Source organism: Penicillium citrinum (assembly GCF_028827155.1).
Source record: "Penicillium citrinum strain IBT 23319 chromosome Unknown utg000003l:1.0-4596430.0:1.0-4598250.0, whole genome shotgun sequence".
In the NCBI taxonomy this organism is placed as follows: domain Eukaryota; kingdom Fungi; phylum Ascomycota; class Eurotiomycetes; order Eurotiales; family Aspergillaceae; genus Penicillium; species Penicillium citrinum.
In genome coordinates, this window is record NW_026622688.1 from 986,261 (window position 1) to 1,000,407 (window position 14,147).

At 48.2% G+C, this 14,147-nt stretch overlaps 6 protein-coding genes across 6 annotated transcripts; 2 read left to right on the forward strand and 4 right to left on the reverse strand.

Annotated features, from left to right (window-relative positions):
* Nucleotides 1-734: 734 nt before the first annotated feature.
* Nucleotides 735-4,037, forward strand: N7469_003634 (mediator of RNA polymerase II transcription subunit 14; the record flags this gene model as incomplete). The annotated part of the gene is made up of 3 exons (XM_056642554.1): nt 735-856; nt 969-1,407; nt 1,470-4,037. 3 exons carry the CDS (start codon nt 735-737, stop codon nt 4,035-4,037), a joined length of 3,129 nt encoding a protein of 1,042 aa, XP_056501966.1.
* Nucleotides 4,038-4,352: 315 nt separating this feature from the next.
* On the reverse strand, nt 4,353-6,647 carry N7469_003635 (DNA polymerase epsilon noncatalytic subunit; the record flags this gene model as incomplete). Its single annotated transcript, XM_056642555.1, has 1 exon — nt 4,353-6,647. The coding sequence occupies one exon, from the start codon at nt 6,645-6,647 to the stop codon at nt 4,353-4,355; it is 2,295 nt and encodes a 764-aa protein (XP_056501967.1).
* A 284-nt stretch (nt 6,648-6,931) lies between these two features.
* Nucleotides 6,932-8,329, forward strand: N7469_003636 (SHNi-TPR domain-containing protein; the record flags this gene model as incomplete). The annotated part of the gene is made up of 2 exons (XM_056642556.1): nt 6,932-7,993; nt 8,054-8,329. The coding sequence occupies 2 exons, from the start codon at nt 6,932-6,934 to the stop codon at nt 8,327-8,329; spliced, it is 1,338 nt and encodes a 445-aa protein (XP_056501968.1).
* Nucleotides 8,330-8,612: 283 nt separating this feature from the next.
* Nucleotides 8,613-9,314, reverse strand: N7469_003637 (yippee/mis18 family protein; the record flags this gene model as incomplete). The annotated part of the gene is made up of 1 exon (XM_056642557.1): nt 8,613-9,314. One exon carries the CDS (start codon nt 9,312-9,314, stop codon nt 8,613-8,615), a length of 702 nt encoding a protein of 233 aa, XP_056501969.1.
* A 453-nt stretch (nt 9,315-9,767) lies between these two features.
* On the reverse strand, nt 9,768-10,621 carry N7469_003638 (ornithine decarboxylase antizyme; the record flags this gene model as incomplete). Its single annotated transcript, XM_056642558.1, has 3 exons — nt 9,768-9,984; nt 10,097-10,512; nt 10,589-10,621. 3 exons carry the CDS (start codon nt 10,619-10,621, stop codon nt 9,768-9,770), a joined length of 666 nt encoding a protein of 221 aa, XP_056501970.1.
* Nucleotides 10,622-11,463: 842 nt separating this feature from the next.
* Nucleotides 11,464-13,491, reverse strand: N7469_003639 (cleavage polyadenylation factor subunit MPE1; the record flags this gene model as incomplete). The annotated part of the gene is made up of 4 exons (XM_056642559.1): nt 11,464-12,725; nt 12,788-12,888; nt 12,950-13,247; nt 13,320-13,491. The coding sequence occupies 4 exons, from the start codon at nt 13,489-13,491 to the stop codon at nt 11,464-11,466; spliced, it is 1,833 nt and encodes a 610-aa protein (XP_056501971.1).
* Nucleotides 13,492-14,147: the final 656 nt, after the last annotated feature.

The window sequence follows — 14,147 nt, forward strand, 5'->3', positions numbered from 1 at the left end:
GAAGATCATGGAGATAGCTTGAAGAGCAGAGCTCCCAAGGTGGATTTGGTGAGGTCATGCGGGTGCATTCTTGGTAATACGACTGTATTTTCATTGACATAATTAGTATGACGATACATAAATATGACAATACAATACATAAGGCACCAAGGCTGCAAAATCCCGAAAGGGACGTGCACCTCGCGCTTTCACAATTCGATCACCTTTGAAGTTGCTTTGCATCTCTGACATCCTGCACTCCCTACACTTCCCCAAAGATCCTTTTCATTTCTGGGCTTCTTTGTCGAACCACTCTTCGCGCGACACGCCTTGCCTTTTCGCTGGCTCTCTCCTTTCAACCCCGGACCTATCTCGCAGGTGCTACCGCAGGCGCAATCTGAACGGCCTCACTTGAGGGCGTCGCCTTTTCTCCGCAGATCAGAATTCTCCGCATCGTCCGATTCCTTCGACTCTCAGCTTGAGTCTTGATTCTGCGCTCGGCTCTTTTGATTATGCCCGTGGCCATTGTATTGGGGGGGCTAGTGATACCGCATGGCACTGGGTTGAGAACGTCCTTTCTCGCCTAGTCTTCACGACCAGTTTCCCTTCCTCCCCCCGGTGCCGCCTGTTTCGACCCCAGAGCAGCGGCTCACTTGGTCGCTTGTTCTGTGCCGCGCAGAAGGTCCAGGAGGGGAAGGCGCTTAAATCAACGCGCTTCCGGTTAGGCGATTCCCTTAGACATGCCCGGCGTCATCATGGACAATGTCAACATCGAGGGATCTGTACGAACGCCGGCTATCAATGAGGCTGTGAATGGTGCATCTGGGTCATTTGGAAATCATGAGAAATCTGGCCAACCTTCTGCTGCTACAAACGGGCCGGTCCTGGTAAATGGCGCAAGAAGAGGACTTGATTCATTGGGTCAACAATCCAAGATACCTATACGCAATGCTGATTCTAAGCCATATGAATTGCCGCATATCACACAGGGATTCTTCCCGTTTCGGAACGCTCGTCAACCGAGCCGTGCAACAATGTTGGAATGATCTTTCGGAGCTAGTCACTGAATTGGCTGCAATCCAAGTGCCTCATGAGCCATCCTCTACGTCAGTGATGAATGGAAAATCTCCCGGTAACCAGTCATCGGAGAATGTGCATAAGAAGCTACGGATCCTGGATTTTGCACATGCCAAGCGAGCAGAATTCATCAAGCTTCTGGTTCTCTCCCAATGGAGTCGGCAAGCCTCAGAGGTCAGCAGGCTTATTGATATTCAAGGCTTCATTCGCACAAGACACCAGGCATACGCTGCTGCCGTGCAATATGTGGGTGAAATGAAGCGGGATCTGGTCAGGGCGCAAGTAGCCAATCCTGACCTCAAAACGGCCCTGGAGATCCTCTACAAGGGTCGGGTAGCATCTTTACCTGATGTGAGTTCCTTTGCCTGTCTCTGTACTTTGCTACGTTTTTTCTAATGACTATTTCCCCCTAGTTCGGTTACAAGCCTCCAAAGCCATTGACTGCACGATCAACTCTCAAGAAACTACGCAGGATCAACCGCATCATTAGCGTGCGACTAGCGGTATACGACGAAGTACCACATTCTTTGCGCAATTATCGTATTCATGATGGGCGAGTTACATTTACGGTTCCTGGGGAGTTTGAGCTTGACCTTGCCGTTGCGGAAGAGACGAAATCCTCACAATTCTTCTTCGTGGATATTCGATTTCTTTTCTCTCCTTCATCTCCAATTCCGAAGGGTCGGATCTTCAACGAACTTGATGCTAAGGTGAATGACATTCTCCGCAACGATGGTTTAGCTGGATGTTTTGATTTCCTCCACGGCCTGGTTCTCACGAATAAAATCAGCACTCTCCACAGACAAGCCGTGGATCTTGCACGAGGGTTATGGTCCGACTCTTTGCGCATTGAGTTGCTTCACCGGATTCTGGTTGTTCAATACTGGCCATCAAGGGCTGGCCCCAAAAGCTGGTTGGAAATCGGTGTTCAACGAGGATCTCGCAAGAACATAAAGCAAGGCAATGATCAAATTTCCTCTGTCGCTGTTCGCTGGGTTAGAGATGGTCAGAAAGTCAGTAGTGATCACATCAACTTTGACCCAAAATTTCTCTCGCTGGAGAGCATTCTACGAAGCGTTATCGCATTACATACATCACATCTCCTGGCAGCTGCTTTTTCATCCTTCAAGAAAAGCCTACTCTTCGCTACTCACAAACTATCATTGCGTGCTCAATTATCGAAGACAGAGCCAGGTGACTGTCATCTTGATGTTCAATTGACAGCCTCACGATCTCTGCGAGTTTCCGTTGAGCCTTTGTCAGGGGCAATCATATTATCTGGGTCATCTAGTGCCTTGGAGCAATTCAATGTCGAACGACAACCTAAGTCCACGATTGATGAAATACTCTCGCGCGTTTCTCGGCTCAGATGCCATATTGCAGTCCATCAAATCGAGTCGGGTATCAAACCGCTTGGTCTCGAAAGCATCAACCAAAGAGGTCTGGGTGTCGACGTTCGCCGTCTTTTCCCTACGAACACTTTGCGGTACTCCTTCTTCACTCACCAGCAGTGGGACCGCCGCTGGGTGGTCGCTGCGACTAGCAGTATGGATGGTGATAAGTGGTGGCTGGTTCGAGTTCGACCTGCAGAGTCTTCTCGTGCCCTGGCAACGCCATACAGCACGAAGGAGAGCTCGACACTGGCTCATACAATCAGCGATGAATTGATGCCCTCAGAAAAGCTTGACTATTCCGCTTGCTCGGAACTGGTGCATTCTCTGTCAGGAATGTTGGCGATTTATGCCAACGCCCGGAGCTTGGCTGACCTGCCAGGCTCAAGCTTCTACCCAGCACTGAAAGAATTGCGGCTAGGGTCCAATCTCGAAGTCCCGGAACTTGTATTCAGCTACAAACCCAACTCTATCCCAGCTGCATTTCGACTTGCATTGCCGAGATTTCAGAAGGGATCGTACCTGCAAGATTCCATTCGCCTTTGTTTCAAAGGAATTGACCGCGAGAGCCACTCGGCTATCTTGGTTGCTTATGGCTCTTTCAAATACTGCATCAAATCCCTCGTCTTTCTTATCTCTAGCGCAGATCCATCGCTTATCGTACAAGAAAAGGGAGCCGGGTTTGCACTACGGCTACTTGTGCCTGCTGGTCAGTCTGTGCTTGTCACTCTTCTTGAACGCCTCCAGCGTCTGGATTGTGTTATCTACACCCTCCAGTCCCTGATCCAGAAAAAGATGCACCCTCGGTCGTTGTCATTATCGGAGATTTCGTTTTCATATGGCCAAAAGAATGGTCTCTCTGCGCGAATTGGTATCGACGTTTCAGGGCCTTCACCGACAAAATCCATTGACATTCCGAGCATCTTATCAAGTCAAAATCCTCTATTCCGCCTACGCTTAAGAATTGATTTCGACAGCCCGAGCCCCCATCGCCGCATTCAAGAATCACTCACCGTGGCTTTGAACGAGAGATTCTCCGAGACTGGCGTGGAGTATGCCCTCGGCTCAATAGCAGAGACATCTCCCCTTCTATACAGCTTGGAACGAGTCACAAAACCCAGCCAGCAAACTTCATCTGTGGTGCACATCATTGTTAGGACACCCACCGTTTTCCAAATTAATTATTTCCGCAAAGCACAATTCCGATTATCTTTGCGGCATCGACAAGGGCGCACTGTCTGGTTATTAGAGGACTTCAGCCTGAGAGCTTCATACCGCCAAGGCCAAGATCAAGGTCCTGGTCAAGCTTATACTGTGGTACGGGAACAGATTTACAATTCCAAAGGCACTGGCTGGCAAGGTCTAGGGGACGGCGCTCTATCTTCCATAGAAGAAGTTGGAGACCTCCTCAACAAACTACACGAATGCGTGAGCGCCTGTCCACTCGAAACCATCAAACAAGAACAGGAACAACCTGTAAATCCACAACCCAACACAGTGAAACAACCACCCACGACCGCGCAGAAACTCGAGACGTCACCGCAGAAGAGTGCCGTGGGAAACAATGCCGATGTCATCACAATCGATTAGCACCCTTTCTGTTTCTTTCTGAAAACTAAACGTTGTTTTGTCTAACCAGGGATTGATACCCGAGGATAGCATATGCCCTTTTTCTACACGATTGTATTCTTAGAATTTCCATTGTGAAATGCACGCATATTCTACTATTTAAACGTTTCCCCAAGGCTCATCTAGACCTCTTTGCTCTCTTGCTCTCTATTTTTTAAGTTTGGACCTAGTATATCGTAACTTCATTCCATTTGCACGCATGTGAATTATATAGAGTACATTTGAGATCATTGTTGTTTGTTATCTCTGAGATGTAGAGCCAATCTCAAGCTCGACCTAATATCGTTCCTCTCTTACTTTACCCCTGTTTCGCAATACATCATACTCAACCCATCTCACTGTCGGGACACTGCCTTCAGGAAGTAATCGTCCCGGGTTCATAACATGACATCCTTCATAAGTCATGCAGAAAGGACTAGCTTCGGCATCAGCTAATATCAACGCTGTTGGAAGCGGATATAGTTGAATAGCAGAAGCATGGTCCCACAAAACAGGACGCATTGTCAATGGGAATGGAGAAACAGTGCCTTGGTCCAGAATCGTTTTCACTAATCTGCGAGCCATCATTGCTGCAGGGGTCGTGGTATCGGACTTTGTTTTAGGTCCATCTTGTTCCGCGGAGACGGTGTCGTTCTCGAGTGCTTCGTGCATGGTAGTGTCTGGTTCGGGCTCATCGTCATCTGTCTTGGTACTTATTGCGCTACGTCTTAATCGGCCTGAAATGTCATCTCGGAATATGGCTATGTCGTGTACGGGGCCGAACCATGATAATCGGGCTGGATTTGAGGTCCAGAGTGCCTCTCCTGCAGGTGTGGAGGTTTGAGATCGATCGAGCTCGGAATTGGCCGTTGCGAAGGCACGCTTTATGCGGGATGTGAATAGATCTGGGATGGGTTGTCGGGGTATTGAGGAAGCGGCTCCCGCTGTGAATGCTGCGGCCCAGGGGTCGTTGTCGCCAGGGACAAAGACGAATGTAGAGTGTTGGAGGAGAGCTGGGAAATCGGATAAAACGACGGCAAGAGAATCGAAGTATTCTTTATATTCGATACTTCCTGCTCTACCGCCTCCATTGATAACAGCTTTTTGAACAAAATTTCCTATTAAAACGAAGACTTGAGGACGTTCATGTAGGGCTAGGTCGTTGTAGGAACTGAAAATCTTGCGGAGGGCGTCTAGCGTTCTCATGTTGTCGAGATTGACCTCACTCATAACAGCGACTCTCAGCCTGGGTGATGCCGTTTCTGTCTTTTCTTGTTCGCCTTGGAGGCATTTTTCTTGAATTCGTCTCATGCGAGCACCCTGTGCGCGTTCGGAGCCGATTCCCAAGAAATCAACCCAACCAAATCCACCACTTGAACTAATTTCTCCAGTTCCTTGACGGGTATGTGTTCCAAGAGAGATATCTCTTCGTTCACACGGGGGCCCGCAGATAGATACTCCGACAAAATGACCACCAATGGAGCCACCAACGCCGGTATTTCCGCCTAGCACAGATCCTTTGACCATTTCTTCCTCTTCGTAGATACCATCAACAAGCACAATCATCCCTGGCGCGAACCAAGCACCATCTTCAGGGATCATCCTTGCGTGGCTCAGGTCGAGAGCTACCGCTCCCGTCAGATCTACCAGTGACAGATCACCTGTTGGGGATGTTGTCAAAAGTCCCAAGAGCAGATGAGATGTACCGCTCCGACCCAGTAGGTTTGCAATGGGCGTTAGTTTATATGATTGTCCAGCTGCTAGGTTCGATGAAGACCGCTGAAGCGAAGGAACACCCGCAATTCCTAAAGAGCTCTGGAAAGATTCGTTCCGAAGTAGTCGTTGGTATACCAAGTTATATCTGTCCCGGAATAATGCAGTCTTGTGTGAGGGAGGCGGGAATAGCGTCGGTTTTGACTTGATCGCCTCAAAGTACTTCTTATCGACATTATAAGTGAGACGAGGAATATCAAAGGCCTCGATCGTTTTCAGCCAATTCCGAGGATGGATCGATAACTGGGATTCATCTTCTTCGTTGTCTCCAGATTTCGAGCCAAACGATCCTTGTGAGTCGTTGTTCAGATCGATACGGCCGACATCTGCGCCAATGCCAGAGACCTTTGAAGATCCATCTTGAGCATTGCCTTTGCCTGATACAACTCGTCCGCCACTCATTCCCCCTTCAAGGGTCTGTAAAATAGTCTTGAGAGATGCACCTTTTCCTTCCTCCACAATAACACCTCCTCCGGCCCTCTTCCATATCTTCGCAACTTCGTCCAACACTTTCTCAGCCAGTCCCTCCTCTCTCCAACCGGAACCGCAATTCTTTCCCACGAAAGCTGCTAATGTTTGAAGGGCCGAAGAAGAAATTGTGAGGTTGTGCTTGCGGGTGAATGTTCGGAAGGCAACTGGTCGTAGCGTGGCAGGAGGGAGTAATATAGGCAAGATGGATGTCTTTGCAGGAGGGGCATGACTTTTATTCATGCGAAATGGACGTGCAGGCGTTCCAAATCCCGGCGAGGACGAGGGAATTGGATCTGTAGCTGCCATCTTGAAGCGATCTGTATGCCGTGGGGTGGACGTAGGATCCATTGTAATTAAGGACGCACCGAGGCGTAAATTATATTCGATGGGGGTGTAATTGAAGACACAGATGATCGACTAGTCAGTATAATCGACTAATCCAGAAGAAGGGAATCAATCAGAGCATCCAGTCTTTTTGTGCAGAGTGAAGTGAAGTGCAAAAGTCGAAAGTCGCAGGAAACGCGTGACGCGTGCGCGAGCGTTGCTTATCGATAAGCCCCGTTCTCTTTTACTTTCGCAAGGACGTTTCTTCCTCCTTGCAAACCCGCAAAACTGCACGAACATTTTCCATCATGACTGAATCAGAACAACCAGCAACCTCTCAACCTATCGAGACTAAGTTGCAAGACACTCGTGCTCAATTGGACGATCTTATCTCCCGCGCCGCTGCGAAGGATGCTGCGAAAGATCATAATGCCGCTTCAGAGCTTTACTCGCAAGCCACCGAGCTCCAGGCTGAGCTGAATGGTGAACTATCACCTGAGAACGCCGATCTCCTCTACGCCTACGGAAAGTCTCTCTATAATGTTGCTGTCAGCAAGAGTGATGTGCTAGGTTCCAAGGTGGCCGGTGAACCAAGCAATGCGCCGGCGAATGCGAGCCCTGCTAAGCCAGCTCCCAAGAGCGAGGGCTTGATTAAAGACGCAATTAAGAAGTCTGACGCAACCACAGAGGAAAAGGATGGAAAGCCTGAGCCAGCGCAATCCAAGCCTCTTTTCCAATTCACCGGTGACGAGAATTTTGTCGATTCGGATTCAGAGGAGGAGAATGGTGAAGAGGGAGAGGAGGAGGACGAGGAGGATGATTTCGCCAATGCTTTCGAGGTTCTTGATCTAGCCCGAGTTCTTTACCTCAAGAAGCTGGAGGTCGCAGAGGAGAATGATACTGGTAAAGGCAAATCGACTGAGTTGCCAGAGGATCTCAAGCACATCAAAGAACGCCTTGCAGATACCTATGACCTCCAAGCAGAGATTTCTTTGGAAGCTGAGCGTTTCTCTGACGCAGTCAATGATTTGCGAACCACGCTTGAAATGCGCAATGCCTTGGTCCCATTCGAGGATGCTTCCGTTGCGGAGTGCCATTACAAATTATCACTCGCGCTCGAGTTTGCATCCGCGCAACAACCAGGAGATGGAGAGGGCGAGGAGGAACAGCAGCAGCCGAAGACAATTGATGACGGTATGCGCAAAGAGGCTGCGACACATATGGAGCGCGCCATCGAAAGCTGCAAGATTCGAATGGCGCATGAGGAGAAGAAGCTGGAGGACGACAAAGATATGGATGAAGATAAAGCTACTGCGACAAGGCGCAAGATTGCTAATGTTAAAGAGATCATCTCCGACATGGAACAAAGAGTAAGCCAACCCTGCTACGCCCGAGACGATACATGAACCATTTATTAACATGATCAACAGCTTGTCGACCTTCACCGCTCCCCGGTATCACTTGAGCAAGAAGAAAAGGGGGATGAAGCCATGCTGAAGGGTATCCTTGGGCAGATTGTTGGACAGTCTGCGACAGACCAAAAAGCACGCCTGGACGCTGTGAGCCAGGGTGCAACAGATCTTTCGTCGTTAGTTCGACGGAAACCTACTAAAACTCCCGCTCAACAATCGTCGAAACGCCCGGCCGAAGATGATGCACCAGCAGACGAAGGTTCCAAGCGTGCACGAGTCGATGATGATGCCTAACGCTTTCTATATGGTGTAAGCTCCCGGCGTTTAGGATGAATTCGGATTTACCTTTTCATATTTTTTGAACAACTTCATACTGATCTTCTGTGGTATGCTGAATGGATTATTATTATAATTATTATTGGAATATTGCGTAGGAATCAAAAGCATCGAAGTAATAGCAAGAGAGATGGGTATCATATGGGAAACGCCAATGGCATCGCGGACGAGTATCATCACGTCAACAAAGGATGGAATATCACAAATAATAGGGAATGGTGACAAGATTTACTGCCACAGTTCACGACAGACTGAACAACGCAGGCTTCCTTTCCATCCGACGACTTCGTCGACGACTAGCCAGTCCAGGACTCCAAATCCCAGCAAACAAATCCTCACACTCATCCTCATCCTGACTATCAAACTCCACCTCCACCTCACCATCACAGCCTTTATCCGAATTTCGCTCTGAGTCCCCCTTCTGTGGAACAGGCACTTGTACATCTGGCGGTGACTCCCAACAAGACGTCGTCATAGTTTTCTTAGTTTCCAAGATAAATTTCCCAACTTTATATCGTTGAGACTCCTCTTCGGCAGCAACATATTTCCAACCCAATACACTCCCACAAAAGGCACAGCTCACGTCGCTAACGGTATGAGCTCCTGTAACGAGCTGTCGAGGTACGGGCCGTTGGAGAATTGTATTAGGCAGCGATATAGTTGCGGATGATGAGGCGCTCACTGATACCGCGCTGATTACTGGATCCGTGGAAACGAGATATGCGCGGCCGTGACGGCCGGTGAAACCTTTGCTGATTATTTGAGAGGTTAGGCAGAGGTGAACGGCGCACTCGGAACAGCTCAGGTAGGAAACATGACCATCTAGATACTTCGGGTCGGTGTGGGGTTGGGAGCGTGGTGTGACGGTGGAAGGTTGTCTTGGGGGGTTTGATGGGAGGAGGAATCGAGGGAAGTTAAAATTTCTTTTGCTTTCCTTGGACATGATCAAAAAAAGACCGAGAAAGGTAAAGAAGAGAGTTGAAAAGCCAAAGGAGAAAGAGGAAGAAGAAGTAGGGATGTCCTCTTGACCTGCGCAAAATTGGACGTCGTCATAGTTGCTTATCTTATCGGAGCAGCCATACTTGAAGACAGCTCGGGGAGCTGGGGAAGTTCCACCCAGATAAACTAGGGTCGATCATCTAATTTTGTATACTTCTGTAGGATTATTCAAGTGGAAATATTTTGAAAAATCAATTCAAACAGACGAAAGACTGCGACCAATGGTCATCGCTATCAATATGTACTGGCCGGATTAAAAAAAAGCAGAGAGAAAAAGAATTAGAAGAAGGGGAAACTCCAGACACATCGCATCGATAATCGCAAGAATCGTAATTGCAACGTTGGAACCAACTATAAATGGCGCACGACTTAAGTGAGCCCGCTTTTTATCGAGTCACTATACCTCAGCAGCCAGGAATAACCACTTGGAGCTTAGGAAGGGACCCGAATCACCCGCCATTGACCACGGCTCAAGGGTTGTAAGACTAAATCCACACCATCCAAGGCTGCGAACCAGTTCCATCTCATTTGTGTGCTGCGACCGCTTGACGCAGGCGACGATTTGTGAGCAGTCGAATGCATCTACTCCTGCAAGCTCGAATAGCGCAATCAACCTGCATAGAAATATCGGTCAGCATTTGATGAAGTTTCTCAAGAACAAACATAACCTGGGTCCACTGAATATGGCGGCGAGTTGGCTTGCATCATATACTGGAATCAACTTACCCAGACTTGAGGCCGTGGTCGAGGGCTCCATCCTCGAAGAATACGAACAGGGTTCGTTCGCCATTCATGTCGGTCACAAATCCACGATAGATGGCATCACCGGTGTAGTCCCATACTTCGACCCATTTTTGGATTCGATCATATCCAAGCCCAAAATGATTGGGCTGAATGCTCTGAAACGCACCCGTTCCCAGTGACTCCTGTTCCGCACCAGTCCCCTCACCAAGGAAAGTCGCGGAAAGTGTGTCACAGAAGAGTCTCTCACACTCTTCCGGAATGGTATGCATTGCCTCTCCCTTGTATTCGGACCGGTGATTACCGGACCAGCGGTGTTCCGCGGCGGCGGATCGTTCGGGGAGAGGACTTTTTATGGAGGATTTAGACCCTGAGGGGACCTCAGGGACACCACTGTGCTCCTGTAAAGTGTGAGTGAAAGAAAATATACGCGATGATAAGTGAATATGGACTGGGGGGGGGGGAATGTAGACGTACCGGCGCCCAGCGTAGTGCAGTAGTGGAAGCCATGAACCTTGGAGGTTGAGTCAACGGAGTAGCAGCTGGCCAGCGCAGTGGTCTCCTGGTCGAGAAATCGGGTCATTTGATTGTAGTTACTACTACTACTATGTTTCATGTAATTCGCCATGGCTAGTTTGGACTCGTGGTTTTGGGAGGAAGATTTGTAGAATGGTGTAAGTGAGAAAGGAAGATTGAATGGAATCTGGGAGGAGGTTCGGGCAGGGGATTTTCTCTCCACATCACCTGATCGAGTCCGTGCTGCGGTCAGCTTGAACGTAATTCTTCATTATTGGCCATGAAATGTAATTGTAGTACATGTTTTTAGTTGGACTAGGTAGTTTTAATCTGATTTTCGTCTGATGCGCCTTTGTATTGGTCTCTTTTTAGATGAGAGGGGCAGTTATCATGTTTCCGGGTATCTGATCTATACATCAATGTTCTACTACTAGTTACTACTAGTTACTATCTTGAGTATTCGCGAAGTATTTCATTACCAACAGGCTACTTGTAGGTTCAAATTAAAAGTATACATTCGTATGATCTGAAGGTCGATATCGGTCAAATTGAATCTTGCTCCATTGACAGCTCAATAGAAATACATGTTCAAAGAAATGCAACTTGCGTACCACCGCGGCACGATAATGATCCGATGAAGATATCAAAAAAGTACAGAATGAAATGAAAAGTCCACGCCGCTCTAGGAGAACACAAATCAAAAGAAAGAGAATATGAAAAATAGAGAATATGAGATGAAAGATGAAAGAAGAAAGAAGAAAGAAGAAAGGTGATGCCTGTACAGTGGTGCATCCGAACCAACGCCAATGCATAATCCGATTCAAATGGGTCTCTCATCACAATTCTCGGTAATCACTAGGTCTCACTCTTCGGTTTCGAGCCTGATGACGTTGAGGATTCACTGGCTGTCGGAAATACGCAGAATCCTCGTTATGTGAATAAGGCCCGCCGAATGAGGTCCGTTGTTGATTGGAAAAGTTGCTCATAGGACCTGGGAACCCACCATTTGGCATATTTGGCATCGGTCCCATGGGGAACATGTTCATGGAGGGATCACCGTTGAACATGTTGGGAAATCCATTCGATTGATCTCCATACATGCCTGCTTGGAGCGGATTGAAAGGCATGTTCATTTGGTTCCATCCAGGTCCCATTGGATTGGGGAAACCATTGGCCATGGCCATGGGGTTCATGAAATTCATCGCATCGTTTCCAAAACCAGCATCTGAAAAGGGAGGCATCATGCCTGGCCCGTTAAATGGCATTTGGCCATTGAAAGAAGGGATCGCAGTACCTGCGGAGGCGTCCTTGGTATTACCATCGGTGCTGGATGGTGGTGGTGGTTGTTGGCTGTCGCTGCGTTGTTTCTTAGCTGCACTGTCAGAGTTGGCTTCTCCAGACTCCGAAGCGGGATCATCCTCAGCGGGCCTTTTCTTAGACTGTGTAGATGCATCACCTGTCTCGGCTTGAGGGTGGGGTTGCTCTTTAGATTCAGGCTCTTGAGAGTCAGTGTTAGAGGCTCCATTAACGTCCGCTTCCTCCTGACTAGCAGCTTGCTTCTCCTTTTCTTTCTTAGCTTCGGCTTTCTCTGCCTCGTAAGTTTTGATTTTGGAAACCGCCTCTTCATCAGGGACAAGGTTATCAAGAAGAACGCCCTCTGTAGAGCATCCTGGGCAGACAAAGTCACTTTCAATCAAAGCATTGGATATACAGTCATTGCAATAGGTCCTTTCACAACATGGTGTCTTTGTTGGCTCTAGAAACATCCTCTTGTCAATCGGGCACTCCAGGCCTCGCGCTTGCAGGGCCTTGCTCTCCTCCGCGGCTGCAGCCTCTGCTGCGGCAGCGGCTGAAGCCTTGGCCTTTTCTTGATACAGTTCCCAAGCTGCCTTATCCGGTTTCGCAATTACGAAGTCTCCATCGGCATTCACCATAACCCCTGTATTTCTTGCATCATCGCTGGAACCGTCGGGTGCGAGGGACTCGGGCTTTTCTACTTTGGTCTGGAGAGATCGTGGAATACCGGTAGACCGCTTGACCCTGTATTTGCCGTCAAACTTAGGGTCATTGTTGGTAGGACAGGCTTGAATCCAATGTCCTACGATTAGATGTTAGCATTATACTCAGACTGCTAAGTGATTATTGATTATAAGAACAAACCTTTTTCTCGGCAGCGATAGCACAGATATCCGGGCGGAGGAGGGTGATCAGGGACATTAACAGGCTTCCCTCTACCCCTGCCGAATGGGACAGGAGTTGCACTAGTTCAACAAGTTAGTACATCGAACCGGCAAGCAATACATGCGAAAACTGGTAACTCACTTGGCCATTTCTTGCTGTTGTTCTTTCCATTGACTAGCCTGCAGATTGAAAAGAGCATTGATCTTCTCCTCTTCTGTTTGCGCATTGTTCAACTCCAAAACATTATTGTTAACTGCGTGAGCTCCACCTGGTGCTGCACGAGTAATGGAAGGTTCGGTACGAGAGGCATTTCGAGCATTGACGGGCATCTTGCCGGAGACATATCGAGCAGCGCCGCCTTTACCCGGCCGAGCTGCGGGTAATCGGCGAGCGATAACCGAGGTTGATCGTGGAATAATTGTCGTATCATCGTCATATTCTATAGATAGTCGTCAGAATGAAAGTGTATTTGGGAATATTGTGTAAAGAAAAAAGTTCCAGCATCGCCTACCTTCTCCGGTATCTTCGTTGTAGATAGAAAGCTCGAAATCAGATCCATCGCCCAATCTACTCTGGCTGATAATCTCTCGCTTGAGTTCGAAAACAGATATACCAGTACCATCGAAAGTAACCCGAGAGGGTTCTTTCTGGGACTTGAATTTGAAATGAACGGACGATGACATTGTATTGATCTGTGTGGGCGCAACAAGCAATTAAGGCCTCGAAAAAAGAATGCAGACCGAAAATTTTAAGGCGCAACACAATCACAGGAGTACAGATGAGAGAAGCAAACAGAAAAGATAAATGATCTTCAGGGTGGGAAATGACTGAACGACCTTTGGCAACACAGGGTCGATTGAAAGGGGTGAAGAGAGGGAGGGTAAATCACGGGTCAGATATTTAGGGCAGCAGAGTAGTATGTTGATACCTGCGGATAGACACTGGTCCTATCACTGGAAATCTTGTTCGAGATGGTAAATTGGGATAAAGTATCACTCTCTTGCACGATGAAAGGTGGAAGGTTCAAACTGCATATGATTCAAGACAGATGGGAAATACAAATGTCGAAGAGAAAGAAAAGAAGAAAAAAAGTGATAGAAAGAGACCGCCGCTGAGACTGAAACAGACGCAACGGATTGAACCAGTTCCTTTGTAACTCGCAAACCTCCTTTTACTCAAAAATCTTCAGTCCGGTTATCCGCCCTCGCGATGTGAAACCCTTGTCCTAAGGAAGATCGGAATCGGTAACCAAACCAGGCCTTGAGAATAATCACTTAGCACCCGATAAGAACGCTGGCCATCTAACTGGGGAAGGGGAAAGTAGATGGGCGATATCGAA